The 20,752-nt window shown below is 43.8% G+C and overlaps 1 protein-coding gene across 2 annotated transcripts in view; it reads left to right on the top strand.

The window, feature by feature from the left end:
- EVA1A (eva-1 homolog A, regulator of programmed cell death) overlaps positions 1-20,752 on the top strand; it is a 209,406-nt gene that overhangs the window by 69,194 nt on the left and 119,460 nt on the right. For both annotated transcript variants that reach the window (XM_086745806.1, XM_086745805.1), the window contains exons 3-4: positions 1,182-1,305; positions 17,887-18,039. In XM_086745806.1, the coding sequence (XP_086601932.1) occupies positions 1,182-1,305; positions 17,887-18,039 (277 nt within the window). The remainder of the gene's footprint in view (positions 1-1,181; positions 1,306-17,886; positions 18,040-20,752) is intronic.

Genomic DNA, 20,752 nt, shown 5'->3' with positions numbered 1-20,752 from the left:
GGTGTAAGAAAAGGGAACAGGGAGAAGACAAAAGAGACCGGGGGAGTCTAGGGGAATTTCTGGGACAGGATTTCCCAACACCTCCTTGCAAGTGAAAATTAATTGTTTTGGGACTGGAATTCGCAGCTCTTGGTCGCAGGGACTTAGTGAGGCTGGTGGATTACCTCGCTCTGTGGTCTCAAAATGCTCTGACAGGTTCATGTGTGTCAGGCAAACATTATGGTAATTTTAGCGCTTTAGGGGCTCTACAGGAGTACATAAATACGACCTTATCCATCCAGCTGAATTTAAAACTTAATTACTGCCCCACTTAATAATATTCCCTCCCCCCACTACTGCTTTAGAGGATCATAGTGTTAAAAGAAATCATTAATCTTCCTTAATGAAGCTGTTTTCTAGCAGGAGACAGAATGTCTTGCCCCTGTGGATTCCTAGATGGAGTTTTTATGAGTGTTATGAATGGGGAAGTGGGGAGCAAACGCTAGAGGAAAAGCAGTGCAGAAAAGGGGATAAGTCCCAAAATGTTGGTGGTGGGAGGACCCTCCGACTTGCAGGCCCATGCTGAGTTTAGCTAAATGGAATGTGATAGTCATGGGGGAAGAGGAGCGAGCCCTATTAAAAACTGACTAAGTTGGCTGTGTAACAGCGTTCCTGCTGCAACGACTAATTATTGGAATACCAGCAATTGCCAAAGCTTTTATACAACTGAGACAAGAGCTCTCTTGAAAGCTGCGGTTGGAATTGTGCATCTCCAGAGAAATGTAAAGCAGAATGGTGGTGGCAGAGTTTGGGTCTCTGCTTTTAACTCTCAAGGCTGATCCACGTCCTCGAAGTTGCTTTTCCTGGGACACTACTGCCTTATACTATGATTAAATTGCATGCAAAGGTTTCAAAATCTCTGCAGCCATCCCAGTGCAAATCCCTCCTTTTGAATTCATGAAAGGGAAAGAAATCATGCTCCTTAAAACCGTGCAAGGTTTAGTCCTCTCCTAGCCCATGGCTCCTGTGGTACCCACTGCATTGAGCGCCGTGGCCTGTCTCATGCCGGAGTCGGCTGAGGAGGCAAGGATGGCCTTGCTGTTCTTCATCTTGTCTCCATTTGACGATCCTTTTAGTAGATATACTGAAGTGCTTTTGTTTTTCTCTTTCTCGTGCATGTCTGTGTGCATCCCCGGCTATAGAAGATGCTGGACGAGTGCCAGGACAGGCGGAGCTGCCAGTTTCTCGTCAACAGCCGGCTGTTCGGCACAGATCCGTGCCCTGGAACTGGCAAATACCTCATTGTGTGGTACAAGTGCAGGCCAAGTAAGTATCTCGCTATCGAATCCGTTTGCTCTGGCGAGACCAAAGCATTTTCATACTTAATGCTCTCCAGAGAGGCCTCCTAGGACTTGTTCCCTTCCACCTTTCTTTTTGGTCTAACATAACCCCTTGGATGTCGAGCACTTCCCTTCTCCCCTTCGCTTGCTGCCTTGCTGGGATGCTGCTGTGCTGGCTTCTTCCTCCTTGCTGGCAGCCTGCATTGCAGACTGTTTTTGCAGGTGCCAGCGAAAGTCTTTGCCAACGCTGAGCTCACGCTGTTGGTGGTGGGTGGGCTGCTCCCGCTCCCATCTGCAGCCACCCTCCTGTCCCGATGGGCGAGTGGGACTTGTCCCCTCTCTGCCTGCCCCTCCAGAGAGAGTAGGAGCTTTTTGCATGGGCAAAGACTTCAGACCTGGGTGCCTAAGGCAGGCACTGAAGATGATGGTGCAATGGGAAGCTCACCTGCCTACGCCATGCCATAAGCCAGCTTCTAATTGCTCCCAGATCAGGCTGAGAAATGTAAACCTGTGTTTTGGGTGATCTCATTAGCTGTGTTTAAATTAAATGGGGCCAGAGCCTGGATACTCGGAGTGCAATCATGCATGCTGTGGAGGAGTGAGCCTGTTGTGGTTTTGGCCCAGGACAACCAATACCCTCTTGGCCAATTCCTGGCCCCGCCGGGGGAGTTAGAGCAGCCTGGGCACTGTTCTCCATCAGCACTTCAGAAGCAGGCACATTCGTTTGGAGACAGAAAGGATTTGATGGTGGCCAAACTGCGCCAATCTGTTTCAGACAGAGAACAGGCCCTGACTCTGTTTGGATTAATAGTCTGGAACACAGCATTTCAGATCAGTCTAATCTCAAGCTTTTTTAGGTGGCATAACTAACATGGTTCCAGCATCATGTCAGCAAATCTTTTGGGGAAGAAATAAAAACAATTTTTGCACAGGGAGGAAAAACATACCTGATTCCAGAAAAGGTTTGAAAAAAAAGCAGAAACATTCAGGCTCTGTCAGCTGCACAGAAGAAGTCTTTTTGCCCCAGCATGTAGAGACCTGTGCTAATGAAGTGAAGGGATCTGGCAAGATCTGTGAGGAATTCAGATGAAAAGTAGGTAATGAAGCACCTGCATTTTTTGTGGGGTTTTCGTGAGTGATTGTAACATCCCTTTTTGGGATAGAAATGCATCCTTGAGAGAGGGGTGATTAGCAGGGTGTTCTGACAAGTCCTCCTGAACCTGCAGGTTTTGTATCAAAGCTCATTTGAGAAATCTGACTATTGAGGCCTATGCTGAGCTTCTGAAGGTGTTTCAGGATCCCATCTGCACATAAATATTTATGGCTTGGCATTCTTCGCTAATTATAGATATGCCAGCAAAGAAGGAGGTTGCATGTGTGCTGGGTAAGTGATTTTCCTGAAAAAGAGCAGAGGAAGTTGCTTGAAAACATTTCCCCAGGACATTTTTCAGGCAACTCCAATTTTGCAGGGTGAAGCAAGGTAACCTGACACAAATTATTGTTTCTGAGTCACTGGGCAAACTTTTAATCAGAACCCACTGGATTAATAACAAAGTTTGAAGCATTTGAGGATTAGCCTTGCACAGAGACATCAGAACACGGTCAACCTTTCCTTGATTATTCAAGACATGAATTTTGACTCTCAGAAACAGAATCTAGTGCTTGTGTGAGTTTGGTAACTGTTCAGTCAGCCTTTTCAGCATGCTGTAGGGAGAAGATTAATGAGGGAACTGAAGAAATGGATCCACAGAATGAAAAATGCAGGACTACCATAAATTTTGGTGGGCTTTTTGGGTTATCGAGTATTTGAGTATTGTTTATGAGCTGTAAATGAGTCCAGTGCAAGGCCTTCATGTTTAAGAGTTGACCCCAAATACTGTGGTCCTGTGAAGTGTTGATGTGCTCCAGAAAGTCTGAGCACGCGTAATTGTAACCTGCTCTGAATTGTCCTCTAGAGACATCTATTTCTTTCCTTTGCCTGTGTATGAGAAGTGCTTTGGGAAGTGGCCTGCAGAGTTTGGACAGGACATCTTTAATATAAAATAAGGGTGCCCAAGCCCTCCCACTCTCAGAGTCATGCTGGAGCCTCAAAAGGCCCCTAAAGAGAGGTGGTATCTAAAAAGAAAAACTTCCTTGAAAGAAAGCAAAACTGAAGTTAGTGGCATTTGCTTGTACCTTTTAAGTAGAATGTGCAGTCATCCCCTCCAGCCACTGTCACTGCCATTATGCCTCTCTGACAGTACACTGTGTTTGAAATCTAGTGGTTTCGATGCTCGCTGGCTGTATGGGGTTCACTGACAAGGCAAGGTGCTATTTTGGTTTCTCATGGCCAGAATTTCAAGGAGATGGAGGACAGTGAATCATGCTGAAACTAAAAGCTCTAGATTTTCCAAATGGTAGGGCTCCAGGGAGCAGGGCAATTGGAACAGTCTCTGCGATGGCTTTTGCTGAAAGCAGGGAAGATTCCTGGAATGGTTTGGTGCTGAAGTGTTGTGGTCCACTTTGTCTAGAAGTAAAAAAAAAATATTTCAGAAAAGTGATTACTTAACTAGAAACAGTGATAAATCCAATGACTTGTGTGTTTTGGGAAAGTCTTGGGCTAATCATGGTCCCCTCTGATTTGATGACTGGATCTGGGGTCTAGTGAACACTCATCTGCCTGTACAGGACTGAAATATGCACATGGGACTGCTTTGAAATGTCAGGTGTTTGGCAGTCCTGAGTATTGTCTGTGCCTCTAAATAAATAAATACACTATGTGTGTGTATACTTTTAATTTTAAGGTACAGAACATTTAAGGAGATTGGAAACAATCAATATTCTATTCTGCCTCAGTTTGGGGTGAGACTTATTTATTGCTGCTATGTGGTTTGAAGGCCAAGGTTCATCAAAGTGTATAGGGGCTTCGCTTTTGTTTTCTTTTCCCATTGCATGATGGCCTTAGTTTCTAATATGCACCAACATTTTGGAAGATGTTCAAAAACACGGTACAGATCTCAGCAGAGCACAGCTATGACTTGTGCTTCTCAACTTGGAGGTGCCTTTGCAAATCATTCTGCTATCAACCGCTTCAACAGAGAACTCCCAGAGGGTCCCATCCCTGCGGGTCAAGGTTGGGACCTGTTGCTGTGGCAGTGAAACCTGGAGTTGTTCTCTGCTAGGATAGACGTAGCCTGACATTTAGTACTGCCCAGGGATTTTCCAGGTTTCCAGTGGGAAGTTTGGATATGGCCACCTTGTTTTAGAGGCTAAAGAAGTTGATGAGAATGGCTGTGGGCCATTGTCCCACGCCAGTTGGCCTCAGTGCCAGAGAACTGGCACATTTGATTTATCAGGACCAACGTAGCCTGAGATCTACCTCCAAAGCACACTGAAGCCTCAGATCAGTCCCCGAACACACAGAGGACTTCGATCTCCGGGCTGCCTTTCAAGATCATTAAAAAATTGCGTGCAAATCCAATTATTTCTCAGGTAACATGCTGATTTGATTTAGACCCATTAAGTATAATTACCAGGTAGGCTGCAGGAACATATAATTAGAGGGAATTGACATACTATTTAATTGGCCTAACATTAATTCCTTCTAACTGAATCCTTGATTCACCAATATTATTCAAACAATTTGGTGGTTGTTCATCCTCCTCATTTCAGAGACAGAGAACCGTGTAAGATCGTGTCTTATTGTAAGCTAGGAAATATTTGCTGTACGTGCCAGACTTTCCAGAGGGGCTGCCTGGTCTAATCCTGGCTGAGAACGGGATCTGTGGGGCTGCCCAAGTCATGCTGAAGAAATAACTTCACCTCTCTGCATCCCAGCTGATTTTACTGGGGTTGGTTGCTGCTCTGGGCATTGTACAAGCAGGGATTGATCTGCCCCCATGGTGGCTTTTTGGTTGGTTGAATTTTTTTTTTGGCTTTGCTACTTTAAATGTTCCAATGTTGCTGAACAAATTGGGACATTGGTGCTTGCATGTCTCTGTGAAGGGATTACTTAGGATGAGATGTGTTGTCTGAGTGACCATGTGCTGGCAATGCTGTTGAGAAAGGAGAGACTCCTCCCCTCCTTTGTGTGGCTTTTCATAGAATCATAGAATAGTTTGGGTTGGAAGGGACCTTCAAAGGTCATCTGGTCCAACCCCCTTGCAAGGAGCAGGGACATCTCCAACGAGATCAGGTTGCTCAGAACCTCATCCAACCTGGCCTTGAGTGTTTCCAGGGATGGGGCATCCACCACATTTCTGGGAAACCTGTTCCTGTGTTCTACCCTCCTCAGTGTAAAAATTTTTTTCCTAATATCTAATCTAAATCTTCCTCCCTCTATTTTGAAACCATTACCCCTCATCCTGTCACAACAGGCCCTGCTGAAGAATTTCTCCCCATCTTTCCTGTAGGCCCCCTTGAGGTACTGGAAGGCCGCTATAAGGTCTCCTTGGAGCCTCCTCTTCTCCAGGCTGAACAGCCCCAACTCTCTCAGCCTGTGGTTTTCTCGTGAGTCCCCAAAGTAGTGCCTTTATCCTGTCTCTTCTCACCTGTATGCTGCCATTGCCACACTATCCTTCATGCACCGTCCCCTTCTCAGCTCTGAGCAGCCTGAGCTGCAGCCTGCTGTGATGCTGTAGTGATAATTTCCTTCTTTCCTATCAGGCAATTGCTATTTTAGCTTGTGACTTCAAGGACACTGGCTGAGATAATCTCCAGCCAATGTTTTTTTTTTTTTAAATTATTATTATCATTTTTATTTTATTTTAAATGCTGTGTGGAGCAGCTGGATGCTGGTGGGTGTGAAGCCTCCTGGTATTAATCATCCCAGCAGTGTAACAAAGTGTAAACCCAAACTTTGCTGGTCTCCCTTCTATTCACAAATGTAAGCCTAAAACCTTTGAAGTCTCAGAAAGCCTGGATTGTGGCCTGGGCTCCAACTGCAGCTCGAATCCGTGTGTAACAATACAAAAACGTATTTATGAAAGGCACATCAAGGCTCTGAGAAATGCATCTGGGAAGGAAACTTATGTTTGTTGGCAAAGGGTGAAGTGCCAAAAGTTTGTGTAGGGAGAGGAGAGTGGGGGAGGTCACTTTGTTCTGGCTCAGAACCTGTAGCTTTGATTTATGAGAAAACTTTTGTGGTAAGAATTGACCTGGACACATGTTTTGAAGAGAGCAAGCAGTTGTTCTCTCCGTCATAGACTGAATTCTGATCTAAGAGGCCCAGGTAGTTCTTGTGAAATGTCAGTGACTTTTTTGCAAGCATGGGAGTGCCTATCCTGATGTCCTTGCCAAATCTTACTCAGGTAACTTTATTTTTAGCAATCCTAGGCAATTTTATTTAGAAAGCAACTGAATTTTTAAATTAATTGGGAATTAATTCCAATTAGACCATCTTCTGATAAAAATGTCATCCTCAAATTTTCAGTTTTTATCATACAGTGATGGAGCTGCCATGCTGTGTCCCATGAGTGCCTGCCTTTTGGAGAGGATGTGTGATTTTTTTTTTGCCAGTGGTACTTCCAAACCTGTACAAACAGCAGGATGCCATTACTTGTGGTAGAGCTTTTCCAGCTATCAAAGAATTGCAAAGAGTCATTCCCTGTGCTGGCAATCCCCAATTGCTGGTGAATGTGAAGCTGCCTTGTGTGTCTTGGGAAATTGGTCGGGTCTGCTCATCAGATTTCAATCAGATTGGCTGATATGTGTGGAAAGGACATTTTGTAAGGACTGCCTGGGCTTGCAGTGAGTGATCATTCATCTTTTCACTTCCCTACAATTCCTTCCTTCAATATTGTCTCTATTGTGGGCTTTGCCATTGATTTTTGCCTCAGCTGGGCTGAGGATTGCACCTTTTCTGTTAAACTCAGTAAACGTGGCATGAAAAGTCTGGTGCCGTCACTTCCTCAAGGCTTTCACTCCCAAGGCAGAATTTGCAAAATGCTGTGAGCAAGAGCAGAGGGCTATAGAAAGAGCAGAGTTTTTGTAGAAATTTCAGGCGAGAGCAAAGAGGGACCTAAATTTATTCCTGGTCCCTTTGAGGCTGGTGATTGATTTTAGTGCTGAGATAGATTGGTAATTCAGTAGTTATCAACCCTTTCAGAAAAGCATTAATCTCCTTCGTAAGACAGGTTTATTGGTGGCAGGAGAAGTTCACTGTATTGTTTGCCGCATTGCTTTTTGGGGAGCCAGGCTTTCCAAAGCAGGGCCATGGAATGAGGGCTGTTAAATGGGCACATCCTTCTGGTCCAGCCGCCAGGGCAGCAGAATAAGCCTTTTACCTCCTGCATTCATCAGCTTGCTTATCTGTATTATTTCAAGACTGTTAAGATGGTTCAGGGAGTGGAAATTTATAAGGGCAATAAAACCTCAGGCAGCCAACGCTGTGGCAATGAAAAGGTGTAAAGGAACGCTATAAATAACACAGGGCAGATCCATCAGCCTGCAATTGGGGTCAGAGAAACTTTAATGCTAACGATTAATATTGTTTTAATCCGTTGATGCAGAGAGATTTTCAGGAGCTGTCAAATAGCCCTATCTCTGTAGCGCACTAATCACTTGGCTGTCAGGAGCGGGATTAAGAGGAACGCATGATTTCATTGTCAGCGAATGCGGAGATTATTGTCAGCCCCTGCCCCCACAGGGAAAGAAACTGCTGCTGACCCAGGAGAGTTAAAAAAGAAAAAAAAAAAAATCCCAGTTTTCTTTCTAACCTCACCAGTCAGCTATTATTGACATAATAAGGAGCCAAGGAAGACCAGGGTGCTTCCTACTGATGTAGGTGGAAAGATTCCCTTTGCTGGATCAGCTCTCCAGTATCCAGATGTAAACCACTAAAAAAGACAAATTCTGAAATATCCTAAAATTGTATAAATCATAGAGCTGTGACTTTTATAGATCCCCTTTGTCAATTGATATTTAAGTTTTCAGTGGGTTCCTAGGGAAAAAATAAGGATAAAAAACCCTTTTAAGCCACAAATTTTCAGTGAAGGACAAAGAAGGGATACACTGCAGTCTTTCTATACTGGGACAGGTGTGTCAGTAGCGTTGCCAGAAGGAACTAGGAGCCTTTGCCCTCAGGTACAACAGATTTCAGGAGATCCAGCCTATCCTTAGGTGTTGTGGGCACCTGTGATACCTTTCTGTGCTGATGATGGAGGCTGCGTTCTGGATGGTGTTTCAGGTGTCATGAATGGCTTTGGCTGCTGCCAGAGACAAAGTGATCTGGGAGCCTTCTCCCCAGAAGAGCAAGAGAGTGTCCTTAGGGCAACTAACCAGGATAAACACAAGGAAGCCAAGTTTTTAAAAATGAAACCCATAAATCTAAATCTCAACACGGTCCAACTGTGGTAGAGGTTTGCAGGCTCTGTATGACAGATTTCAAAATTTTCTGGCATACTGGTGAAGATCTGTGAAAAGAAAAGCGTGTCCCAGAAACCATATGGTTATAAAAAAAATTGAGATGCTACAAAGGGTTTACTTTTGTGAAAGTTTGGATCTGTTGTATTGAACCCACAGTTTAAACCATGCATGTAGCCTTCACAGAATAGGGAAGTAAATTTATACAGTACTTCTGCAGGAGGTCCTGTATGTGGACTTATTAAGGACAGAAAATATAGATCAATTGCTCTCCTCAAATAAATGTCTCTTGCGAAAAAAGCAGAGACAAGTAAATCTTCTCTGGGGTAGAGGCATGGTGATGAACTCTTTCCAATGCTGTGAATTTCTTCAATATTTTTTCAATATCAGTCCCACATTTGGTTTTAAAATGAATTCTACATTTTAAAACCAGATATGTCCTGATATTTTCAGCTTTTCATCATACTAATGGTGCCTCAAGCTCTTCTCAGTAATACACTTATTTTTCTGACTACTTGAAAGGCACTGGAGCTTGTCACCTAATCATGTCTCCAGGAACTGGGACTTCTAAAGCATCCATGATGAATTTGGGAGATGTGGTAACTGTCTTTCTCCCAGCTACATTTTTTCTTCTCACGCAAAGCCATTGAGGGAATAGTCTGTGTTTAATTATCTAGGACAGTAGTGAACTAGCTTTTAATCTAGTGGACTCATTTTCCCGTATTTTGTGCTCTAGGCAACCCCATGGATTATATGCAAAAATATCAATCTGATATCCTTTTAATGTTCCTGTGTCAGAATTATTATTGCCATTGTTTTAACACTTGGAGAAGACTGTTTTAATGATGTAAGACTAATTTCTCCCTTTCAGCTATTTTATTATTAACTTTAAGCAGCATTACTTCAGATTTACACCATCACTGGAACAGAAGAACAAAAGTGGTACTAATGAAGTCTTTTTCCTTACACATTCAAGTAATTTTTTCCTTAGTGCATTCCTCCCATCTTTTCATTGCAGTAACAAGTTTTCACCATACTTCCTATGTTGCCTCCTATGGTGTAGCTGGTCCAGATTTATATCCATGCTAATTGTCCAGGTGTTACATCCATGCTTGTTGGCTGGTGGGACAGTGCAACAATTACAACCAGCTCTGGCACTGATTTGGCTCTCTTCTGTAATTGGCTACCGCTTCTTATAAAACATATAGGGACTTAACTACATTTTTCATCTCAATGTTTCTGACAAATGTCACAGAAATTTATGCAGCAGATTCTCAGGTCATTGGAAGGAGGACTAATAAAAGGTAAGGCAGAGGCTCAGGCAGCAGAGTGCCAGTAAGTCACACTTGCTTCAGAAAATCAGCCCAAATTAATTTAGTTTACCCCTTGTCCTATCACAACAGGCCCTGCCAAAAAGTTTCTCCTGATGTTTCTTATAAGCTCCATTTAGGTACCGGAAGGCTGCTGTAAGGTCTTCCCAGAGCTTTTTTTCTCCAGGCTGAACAACCCCAGTTCTCTCAGCCTGTCTTCATAGGAAAGGTGCTCCAGCCCTCTAATCATCTTTGTGGCCCTCCTCTGGACCCTCTCCAACAGGTCCATGTCCTTCTTGTGTTGGGGGCTCCAGAGCTGGATGCAGTGCTGCAGGTGGGGTCTCATGAGTGTGGAGCAGAGGGGCAGAATCACCTCCCTCAACCTGCTGGCCATGCTCCTTTGGATGCAGCCCAGGATTCATTTGGCTTTCTAGGCTACAAGCACACATTACTGGCTCGTGTTGAGCTTCTCCTCCACCAGCACCCCCAAGTCCTTCTCCTCAAGGCTGCTCTCCATCCATTTTCTGCCCAGCCTGTATTTGTGCCTGGGATTGCCCCAACCCATGTGCAGGACCTTGCACTTGGCCTGGCTGAACTTCATGAGGTTTGCACAGGCCCACCTCTCCAGCCTGACAAGGTCAATTCATTAATGGAAGAAGTAGGATGAGAATTAAATTTGTTTCTGGTCCCTAAGTATTTTGTTTAACTCTCATCTTGCAGTCCAGCATATATATTTTTATACTGTTCTCTTTCCTTTACTTAGAGATAACCATATACCTCTGTTTGTCCAACAGGAAAGTGCAAGTAGGTGCATCTGAACTCAACTTTGGAAATGAAATGTAGCAGTTAATTTGCGACACTGCCAGCCTTTTCAGAGCAGAATATAAAAAGACAACTACTTCAGACTAATGAAAGTGACAGTGGGGAAAGGCACCTTTTAAACATTGTAAATTGGATGGGTGCATTAGGAGTCTAATTTTAAAGGAATGTGACAAGGTCGTTTGCAAAGAACAATTTTCTTACTTGTCGAAATGGTTTCAGAACTCCAGAACTTGACACTCTGGAGTTTTCAGGGTACTTCTGAAGTTGGCAAACTGCCTATTTGATATAGCGCTGGGCTGTCACACAAGCTGTATCTTTCAGAGTTTCAGATTAACTTCTGCAGAAGTAAGTGGTGCATTCCATGCCATTGAGGGTAGCAAACTTCAATTTTTAAAAGTTAATTTACAGCATCTTCACAAAAACTTTCGCAAAGGGAAAACTGAACTGAAATAATGTTAAAAAGTATTTCTGTGCAAATGTATGATTTTGTGACATTCTCAGTTATTTATGCTCCAAATGAAAGGAGACAATCCTTTTTAGATCCTGGCTGTTGAAATGAGGGAATGACCAGGTAGCCCACAGTGTAACTGCTTGTGGTGGAGTCAGAGGAAAGGCTGTACTTGAGAACTCTGGAGACCTTGACTGTCCTGGAAGGGTTTCCTCCGCCCCATCCTGCCTAAGGGAATGCTGACTTGATTGAGAATGGATTTATTCAAATCCTGAGATGAACGGAGAGTTCTCATTAGTAGCACGTTCACACAGATGAGGAGGAAGCTCTGGAACTCAGGATATGAGCTGCATGTCAGAAGTGAAAGGAAATTGGAAGAAAACAAAAAGCGAGAAGCCATAGCAGACATTTGCCACTGTGAGGAATTTCTGATCTATGTCATCTTATTTGCATTTGGGGACTTGGAGGCCAGACTCTGTTTATATCTTCCAAAGGGCAAAAGAGGACGCAAAACTCAGATAACAAATGCTTACTTGAAATGAAGAGTAAGTATAGGAATATAGGAATGGGAGTGTGGGGAAAAGGTTTGAAGGGGAGCACTAACTGGAAAATATACTTTTAGTCCAATTACCTTCTTCACAGAAGAGTGCAGAAGTCAGTGAAAGCTGTCCAAGGCACATCTGCTCAGTCTTTGCTCGGTGCTTGAAAGCTGTCCAAGGCACCTCTGCTCGGTGCTTTGAGGTGTACTCATCTAGTTTAATTTTGGGAGGATGGACTTAGATCTACATGCACTAAAAAAAAATTTCTCTATATCTTACAGAAGGCCCTGGGAATCAGCTGGTCATTAGGGAAAATAAACGTATATATAAATGAGCGTCACAGGTTACAAGGAAGGGTACTGGATGTTGTCTCCAAGATGAGCTGTTCATGGGCAGTCCTGGTGCACAGGCACTGCTCAAAGGTGCTGCTTAGAGTTGTCTGTTCTAGTGTTTGATAGGTTTCCTGTCTTGGAGACTCATCTTCCTAATTCCCTTGGAAGAGATAGTAACAGGTGCTCACTATGCTAATGTCTCACACGTTTAACAAGATCACTGGGACAGGTTGCCAAGCAAGTTTTGGAGTCTTAATCCCTGGAGGTGTTAAAACCTTGAGTGGACATGGCCCTCAGCAACCTGCTGCTCTATCTGACTCTGGTATGAACATAGGGGTTGGCCTAGACAGTCTCCAGAGGTGTCTTCTGTCCTCTGTGACTCTGTGAATTATGATCTGGAGTGACTACATCCATAGTAAAGAGTTGATCTTTCCATGATTAACCCTTATTTTAGCTTTTCTCTTTAGGTTGACACAAAAAAAAATTGCTATGTGGTGACTTTTGCAATATAAGTATTCTGGCTAGACATGTGCTGAAATGAGCAAAATTTCACCACATGTGAGATTATAATCTTTATTATTTAGTGATGACTTCCAGTGTCCATAAAAGTTTGTTGAATTTTAACTTGTGACTAAAAGGTTGCACATTCCACCTGAGCCATCTGTCCCACTGTGCGTCTCAGCTGTTCAACATTGCAACCAACCTGTATCTGGTAGTTGCAGTACAAGGTGGAGGTAGGAAAAGAGACACAGAGCGTTGGAGATGCATCTGCCATTTACAAGTTCTTCTGGAGAGAGTGACTGGGTGAGAAAGTGAATTGTCCCTATGCCTTTTTTCACAGACCAACATTAACCACCGCCCAATAGTTAAACACCTTCATTTATCAGCTAAAGGAAAATAGGTGTTGGTGGCTATAATGAAGAGTTATGAATTTCAAGGCAAGAAATGTTCTTTGTTTTGGGTGGTATGCAGTGGAACAGCTAACAAAGGTGGGATGAAGGCAAGCAAGGCAAAAAATCGTCTAAAGCTAACATGGAGTGCAGTTTGTTCTGAAGTGGCATCTTGGGTGCAGTCTCGTTAATTGAACAGTTATAAACTAGATAAGATAGTCTTCTATGGAAAACAATCCTGACCTGATAAGGAAGTGGGCAAAACCATCTCTTTTTCCTTCTAAATATCTTTCTTTGTTCAGATCCCCAATTCTAAGATGTAAATCCTTTAGGATTTTGTGAGGAAGACAGATTTCTCTTTACATGCATTTCCAGCTCTTTGATCTGGAAATAGGGTCAACTATTATGCATTGATTATGTGAAACATGTATATTTTAATTAGCAAAATTTCATAAATTTTTCCACAAGTTCTGTTGAAAAATACAATTTTAGACAAGGTAGACCTCTGGCATTAATGCATTCCATCACTTCGTTAGCCACAAAATCATGTTGGTAGCTTTTATCTCTAAGGCCTTGCAGAGATTGAGGCAATTTACATTTAGTTTTGACGTTCCCAGTCATGACCATTCAGAAAATTGTTGCGGACCATAGGTGAAAATGTTCTTAAGACACTGGGTAAATGTATTTCCTACAGGTCAATACTTTAATATTCTTGTGCACATCCTGTAATTACAAAGGGTCTTTTTGTTCACTTTACTGTTAAAGAGAGCCATTTTTTCCAGTAGAAACATTTATAATTGTTTTCCCTTAATTGTTGTAGCTCTGTTATAATCATGTCATATAATGACCTTTAAAAAAGTGTCTAGAAAAGCCTGCAGCTGTTCCCTCCTTGGTTTCTCTCTACTGAGTTGTGTTTAAGCCAGTGTCTCTGAAAACAGGCAGTAATAAAAGGGATATTATCCTTAGCAAATATCTTAATCACGGTAAATCTCTGTTGCCCTACAAATGACTGCATAGGGGATTAGAGTTGAGTAAGCCATTTGCTGAATATCACTGCCACCTTTCCTAGGCCATTTAAGCGTGTTTAATTTTTCAGGGTGAAACGTGAAACCCACTAATACAAATGTTTGCATTTGGACTGAGTTATATCCAGACTGTAACAGTTATAGCAGGCTTAGGACCAGATTGTGACTGATCTGTAGGAGGCCAGTTCTTTTTGGGAGAGTGAGAGAGAAAAATGCAGATTCATTCCCAGTCCCAGCTCTCTTCTGCCACTTACGCTGCCTTGGTTCTTTTCAATATTTATATAAGGCTATTACGGGTTGAAGCACCAGTAAATACGTGGATGATGCTTAGCTCTGTCTTTTTATCTGTATCAGTCACAGTCCTTACCATCATCCAGTGCCTGGGAGCCATCAGTGTCTGGATGAAAGACAGCTGGCTTTGGTTCACTCTGCCTGAGATGGAGGTGGCAATGCTATGAAGCAGAAAATACTTCCAGGGACTTGTGTCCACTGTAACATCACTGTCTGTCTGTTTGTTTATCCAGATGTCTATCAGGTTGCCCAGAAACACTAAGAGTATCTGTTCTCCAGTGACCAAGCTTAAGGGAACTTTTTGGGAGTCTGAAGTACTACTGTGTATTTCATCCTTTCTTTTTTCTTCTTTTTTTTTAATTCCTTTTAAGAAAACAATGTCTTCTATTTGTGCCAGCTCAGGGAACTGCAGCCCTAACCAGTTTGGGCTCAGCAAGAGCCTTGGGAACTGGCAGCTCCTGTAGGTATTTAGGGACCATGAGGAGGTGGCATCTGTTTCAGGTGACACAGCCCTCTCACTCCATACTGCAGCGTGCCAGGAACACATCACCCATAAACTGCGCTGATTCCCGAGGAGTGTGCACTCAGATTCACCTCCCCGCTCTATTGTCTTAAGCCATCCATCAGGCACTTTCCTCCATAAGGCCTGAACGTGACTTCCCAGAGCAGCTACAAGGGTAAGAACTGCAAATATGAGAGGTAGAGTTTTGTTGCCGACTGCCTCAGGACTGCTGGACTGACTTCCAGCTCATGTCTGTGCATCCCAGTGTCTCCTGGACTAAATGCAACACTCACTGTGTTTAAATCCTAGTCAAGTTTCTAAATGACAAGCTCTGACTTTGAAAGGTCAATAGAATTTAATAAATATTCTAAGGACTGTAAATGGGTCCACAGGACATGAGATTAAGTGATTAGTTATACTTGTTAATTGGGAGATGTAGCTAATAATAACCAAATCAGAAGAGGAAATTGAGTTAGTGCCTTGCAAGAAAGAAGACCTTCGCAGTGGACCCTGGCACTCACTCATTAGAGGCTTCAAAATTGATGCTTTTCTAAAGTTAAATAAGCTATTTCATATTTCAACAGCTTCAGCCAGTCACAAGTACTCTCCCTTTCCAGGTATTGTTTTATTAACTATATATAGCTTGTCTTGTTGCAGAGCTTTATGCCTTCGTGCTTCTAACTTGAATTCGTGGTTTTTTTCCTAAGAAAAAAACCCCAGCATATTAAGTCTATAAGTTCTATTATACTCTGTCAGGTTTTACACTGCATAGCCAGGCTAAAGATTTTGTTACATTTCCCTCCCAGAAGAAACAAAAATCCTATTGGAGAAAATTATATGTGAAGATAACAACCCTTAGTATGTTCAGAGTATTATTCAGATGCCTATGTGGTGATTGTAGATGAAATACCCACATAGATAAAAAGATTATTGATTCTTCACAGCTGTATGAGGTTCCTCTCCTCTGCGTACTCTGATGTGGAAAAGAGCCTCTATTCCTGATTCCTCTCCCTGTTTTACACACTCAGCTGCTCGTGGGTTTATCCCTGTGGGTATTGCTAAAGGATGTGTGTTCTTCAGCAATATTCTTCCATGAATGAGTTAGGTCTTCATCTACAGGGATGGATGAGAAAGTGTTTTCCCATTCAATAAATATTTTAGAGGTTTGAAAGTTTCCCTGCAGTGGGATTAAAACTAGAATCTTTCAGAGGTTTCTGTAAAAAGGCTGCAGAGTGAGAAGGAAGAATACGTACCAGAACAGTGTATAGGGGTTGGATTCTCACCTGGACTGTGAGGGTTTTCACACTCCAGGTGGATGCTCTAATTGCCAGGTAATAGATTATTTTGAGGGGGCTATTTTTTTTACTTTCAATAGGAATTTTCAAGTTAAGTATGAGCAGTCATTTGTTTTTCAGACATTTCTTTTAAATCAGCATATGCATGTTTTGGTACACGTTTTCTCTGTGCAGTTTCTTCTGAAAAAAAACTAATCTAATGTAGAAATTAGCCCTGATTTGAGCAGGCATTTAACCAGATGACCTCCTGAGGAGTCTTCCAACCTAAATTATTTTATAATGCAACTTTGGTGGAAAATATCTCTCCATCTCCAATAAGGAAAAATTATTATTGAGCCTATATTTACAAAACAGTTAAAAAAAGTCACATTAAGTGCTAGCTACCGTGAGGTAAAGACTTAAGTATTAAATGACGAAGTAATTGTTAGCTAGTGTTCTCAGTTACTGAGTAGTTTGATGCATATGGACTTTTCATAAGTTCTCATATGTGTGTATATGTGTGATATTAGGCATAGAGAACCAGTGATGGGGAGAGGCAAAAGTCATATCTGTGGAGTAAATGATACAGGGCTAAGGGCAACCCCAGGCACTGGCTGATGATTATCCACACTGTTTGGTGCTTAGTGTGCTCTGTGGCACAATTTTGACCTGGTACAACTAAGAGTATTTCAGATGAAATGACTGATCATGCTTGGGAGGTTACCATGGGTCAGGGACTCTTCCCATTAAGCAATTTGGATGCTTGTGGATACATTTCTAATGGTAAATAACATAATCCAATGGAAGGTCACCCTAGAGAGGCTGGGGAGGTTGAGGTTGTATTCCTGGCTGTGCCCTGGATTGGTTGGGGTGACCATAGATGTGCCGCTTCAGTTTGCTTCATCTCTTTCTTTCACACTTGTAGTTGTCTAGCTGTAAAGATTCAGCTGTTCAAAATAGTGTTTGTCTTCTGTGGTGTGTTGGCAGACATACATGGGGAGGGCCTGTTCTAGGTTGGGACCTCTAGGGGTTCCCATAATACAAATAATAATAGTAAAGGGAAGGGAATGACATGTGATTTCTTATGAAATAATTGCCCGGTCTCCTTGACAGATGTAAACTGCATGACTGTTCTGCGTGCACCAGCCTGACAAAAGCAAGAGTGTATTTAGCATTCTTGAACTGACCGTTTCAAGAAGGATTTGAGGAGCAGTTTTGCATATCTGTATTTGCAACAGGCAAGAGCAGCTTCCATAATTTACAAATTTAGTATAGTTCCTATTGAACTGCCAAGGGATAGCTGCTGTGAAAAAAAGCCATTGAGCATATTTATGTTTGCATTTGAGCTGCTGTGATGTAGAATAAATGCTTGGCACATAAAGAGCTGATTTGTGAATGAGAAAGGTGCCTAAAGATGGGCTTTCACCTTCCCCTACCACAGGCTTCTAATATCACCGTGTGGGAATCACTCAATTGCCATGCCTCGCTTACTTGTCTACAAAATGAAATTATGAGCTATTTTCTGGAACTGACATGTGCTAGGTTAAAATATGTTCATTACATGTGCTGATAATGCCAGAGAGAGAATGCAGAATGAAAACCATCACCGCTACTCTAGCAAACGCTGTCGTAAGGCTGGGATGGTGCTGGCACCTGATGCACAGCTCTGGGCATATGCCCAGAACTGCTGCTGCCTCTGGCAAGCCCATGCCGTGGGGAGGTGAGGGGGCTCCCTTCGTGCTGAGTGCTCGTCTCTGGATCAAATGAGTAATTAAGTGTTTGTTTCCTTCCAGATGAGTACAAGAGTAAAGTAGCCTGTGAAGATGACAAGCTGAGGCTAAGCTGTAAGAAGAGCATGGTGATAGCCATTTACTCTGCTGTCTTTGGAAGGACACAAGGAGGCAGCCTGGAGTGCCCATACCAAACCCTAGGGATGCCCATGATTGGTAAGCGGGGAAAGGGCTTGACAGAACGCACTGATCTGGGCAGGGTGATTTCATTTACTGCCATCATGGCTGAGCTGGCACAGTTCCTGATTAGGAACAGCAGGACCAGGACATGCAACCTGCCATGTTAGTGCTCCTGATGTGTGGTACCTTGTTAACCAGTGGTGAGCTTCATCGCAAGCAACAAAGTGTGGTTCAGCTAGATGCCCTAGGCAAGTTACTAAGCCATCGACTTTTAACAGATTTATGAGATTATATGCTTGAAAACACTCCTTGAATTTCTTCTTCAATTTTCTGTCCTCCTGGTAATTCATACACTGAGCTTCTGTCCATCATCTGAGGAACCTAAAGATCATCTGAGGAACCTAAAGGAACCTAAAAGATGCACAAGTCCATGGGACCTCATGAGATCCATCCGCGGGTCCTGAGGGAACTGGCGGATGAAGTTGCCAAGCCACTGGACATTGTATTTGAGAAGTCGTGGCGGTCTGGTGAGGTCCCCGATGAGTGGAAGAGAGGGAACATAACCCCAATTTTTAAAAAAGGGAATAAAGAAGACCCGGGTAACTACAGGCTGGTCAGCCTCACCTCTGTGCCTGGCAAGGTCATGGAGCAGATTCTCCTGGAAACCATGCTAAGGCACATGGAGAGCAAGGAGGTGGTTGGTGACAGCCAACATGGCTTCACCAAGGGCAGATCGTGCCTGACCAATTTGGTGGCCTTCTATGACGGGGTGAGGGCATCGGTGGACAATGGACGAGCAATTGACATCATCTACCTGGACTTGTGCAAAGCTTTTGACACAGTCCCACACGACATCCTTCTCCCTAAACTAGAGAGACATGGGTTTGATGGACGGACCACTCGGTGGATAAGGAGTTGGCTGGATGGCCGCACTCAGAGAGTGGTGGTCAACGGCTCAATGTCCATGTGGAGACCGGTCACGAGTGGCGTCCCCCAGGGGTCCATGCTGGGCCCAGCCCTGTTCAACATCTTTGTCGGCGACATGGACAGTGGGATAGAGTGCACCCTCAGCAAGTTCGCCGACGACACCAAGTTGTGTGGTGCCATCGACATGCTGGAAGGGAGGGCTGCCATCCAGAGGGACCTTGACAGGCTGGAGAGGTGGGCCCGTGCCAACCTCATGAAGTTCAGCCAGGCCAAGTGCAAGGTCCTGCACCTGGGTCATGGCAATCCCAGGCACAAATACAGGCTGGGCGGGGAATGGATTGAGAGCAGCCCTGAGGAGAAGGACTTGGGAGTGCTGGTGGATGAGAAGCTTAACATGAGCAGGCAATGCGCCCTTGCGGCCCAGAAGGCCAACCGCATCCTGGGCTGCATCAAGAGGAGCGTGGCCAGCAGGTCGAGGGAGGTGATTCTCCCCCTCTACTCTGTCCTGGTGAGACCCCACCTGGAGTACTGTGTCCAGTTCTGGAGCCACCAACACAAGAAGGACATGGACCAGTTGGAGAAGGTCCAGAGGAGGGCCACGAAGATGATAAAAGGGCTGGAGCACCTCTCTTATGAGGACAGGCTGAGAGAGTTGGGGCTGTTCAGCCTGGAGAAGAGGAGGCTCTGGGGAGACCTGATAGCGGTCTTCCAGTACCTCAAGGGGGCCTCCAGGAAAGATGGGGAAAGGCTGTTTAGTAGGGCCTGTTGCAATAGGACGAGGGGTAATGGTTTTAAAATAGAGGGGGGTAGATTTAGATTAGAAATTAGGAAAACATTTTTTACGATGCGAGTTATAGAACACTGGAACAGGTTGCCCAGAAAGGTGGCGGAGGCCCCATCCCTGGAAAAGTTCAAGGCCAGGCTGGATGAGGCTCTGAGCAACCTGATCTAGTCAGGGATGTCCCTGCTCCTTGCAGGGGGGTTGGACTAGATGACCTTTGAAGGTCCCTTCCAACCCTAATCATTCTATGATTCTATGATTAATATGGAGGAGCATATTACTGGTGGATGTCATGATGGTGGTCCATGACTCAAGCCTTGACATTGCATTTAAACTTTTACTGAAGTTAAAGCAAGGGGTGCAAATTCAAAAAGCAAGTTGTTAAGTTGCATCATGTTAGGCTTGACTTACAGTCAAGTAGCTTCTTTACTCTCAGGCTATCGTAGTCTCTTACATCTATGTGTTAAAGATCAATAAATTTAAAAACATTCACTAGAACTGTCTGTTCTTGAGCCAGTGTGGAATGACTTTGAATATTTTAGACTGTGGCAGAGAGAGCAATGGTCTGTAGTGCAAAATCCTGTGGTCAGCATTCCTCATCATCCTTCTCTGCAGAAGTGAAAGGGAATTAACTGGTTTCACAAAGGAATTGTCTTCAGAGGGGGAAAGGCTTCAGAAAGGGCTGTACATCAGAGCTTGAGCTGCTACTATTACCTGCGCTGGTACCTGTTCAGCTGTATCTGGGGGTCTTTGGCTTCACAGCTGCTGATCCAGTGCCCTTAAGGAGCTAAATTCTATTCAAATGGAAGCATGTGAAGTGACTGCTTGGAAATATGATACGCAGATGATGGATGTCAGTGGGAAACCACAGGTGGAATCAGGCCAGTCAGGTTATTTGCGCAGCGTGGGAATGCCTTAGTTGTGTAGCTGTGAAAATCTGAGTGCTTGCAGCACAGCTGAGTAGTTCAGGGTCTCTTACCCAGTCCCATGGTTCAGATGTGTGGCAGGAGAGTCACCGTCCTTTAACAAGTTACCTTGTGT

This window comes from Chlamydotis macqueenii, chromosome 3, assembly GCF_036417535.1.
Source record: "Chlamydotis macqueenii isolate bChlMac1 chromosome 3, bChlMac1.mat, whole genome shotgun sequence".
Classification (NCBI taxonomy): Eukaryota; Metazoa; Chordata; class Aves; order Otidiformes; family Otididae; genus Chlamydotis; species Chlamydotis macqueenii.
This window is presented reverse-complemented; position numbering and strand designations above follow the sequence as displayed.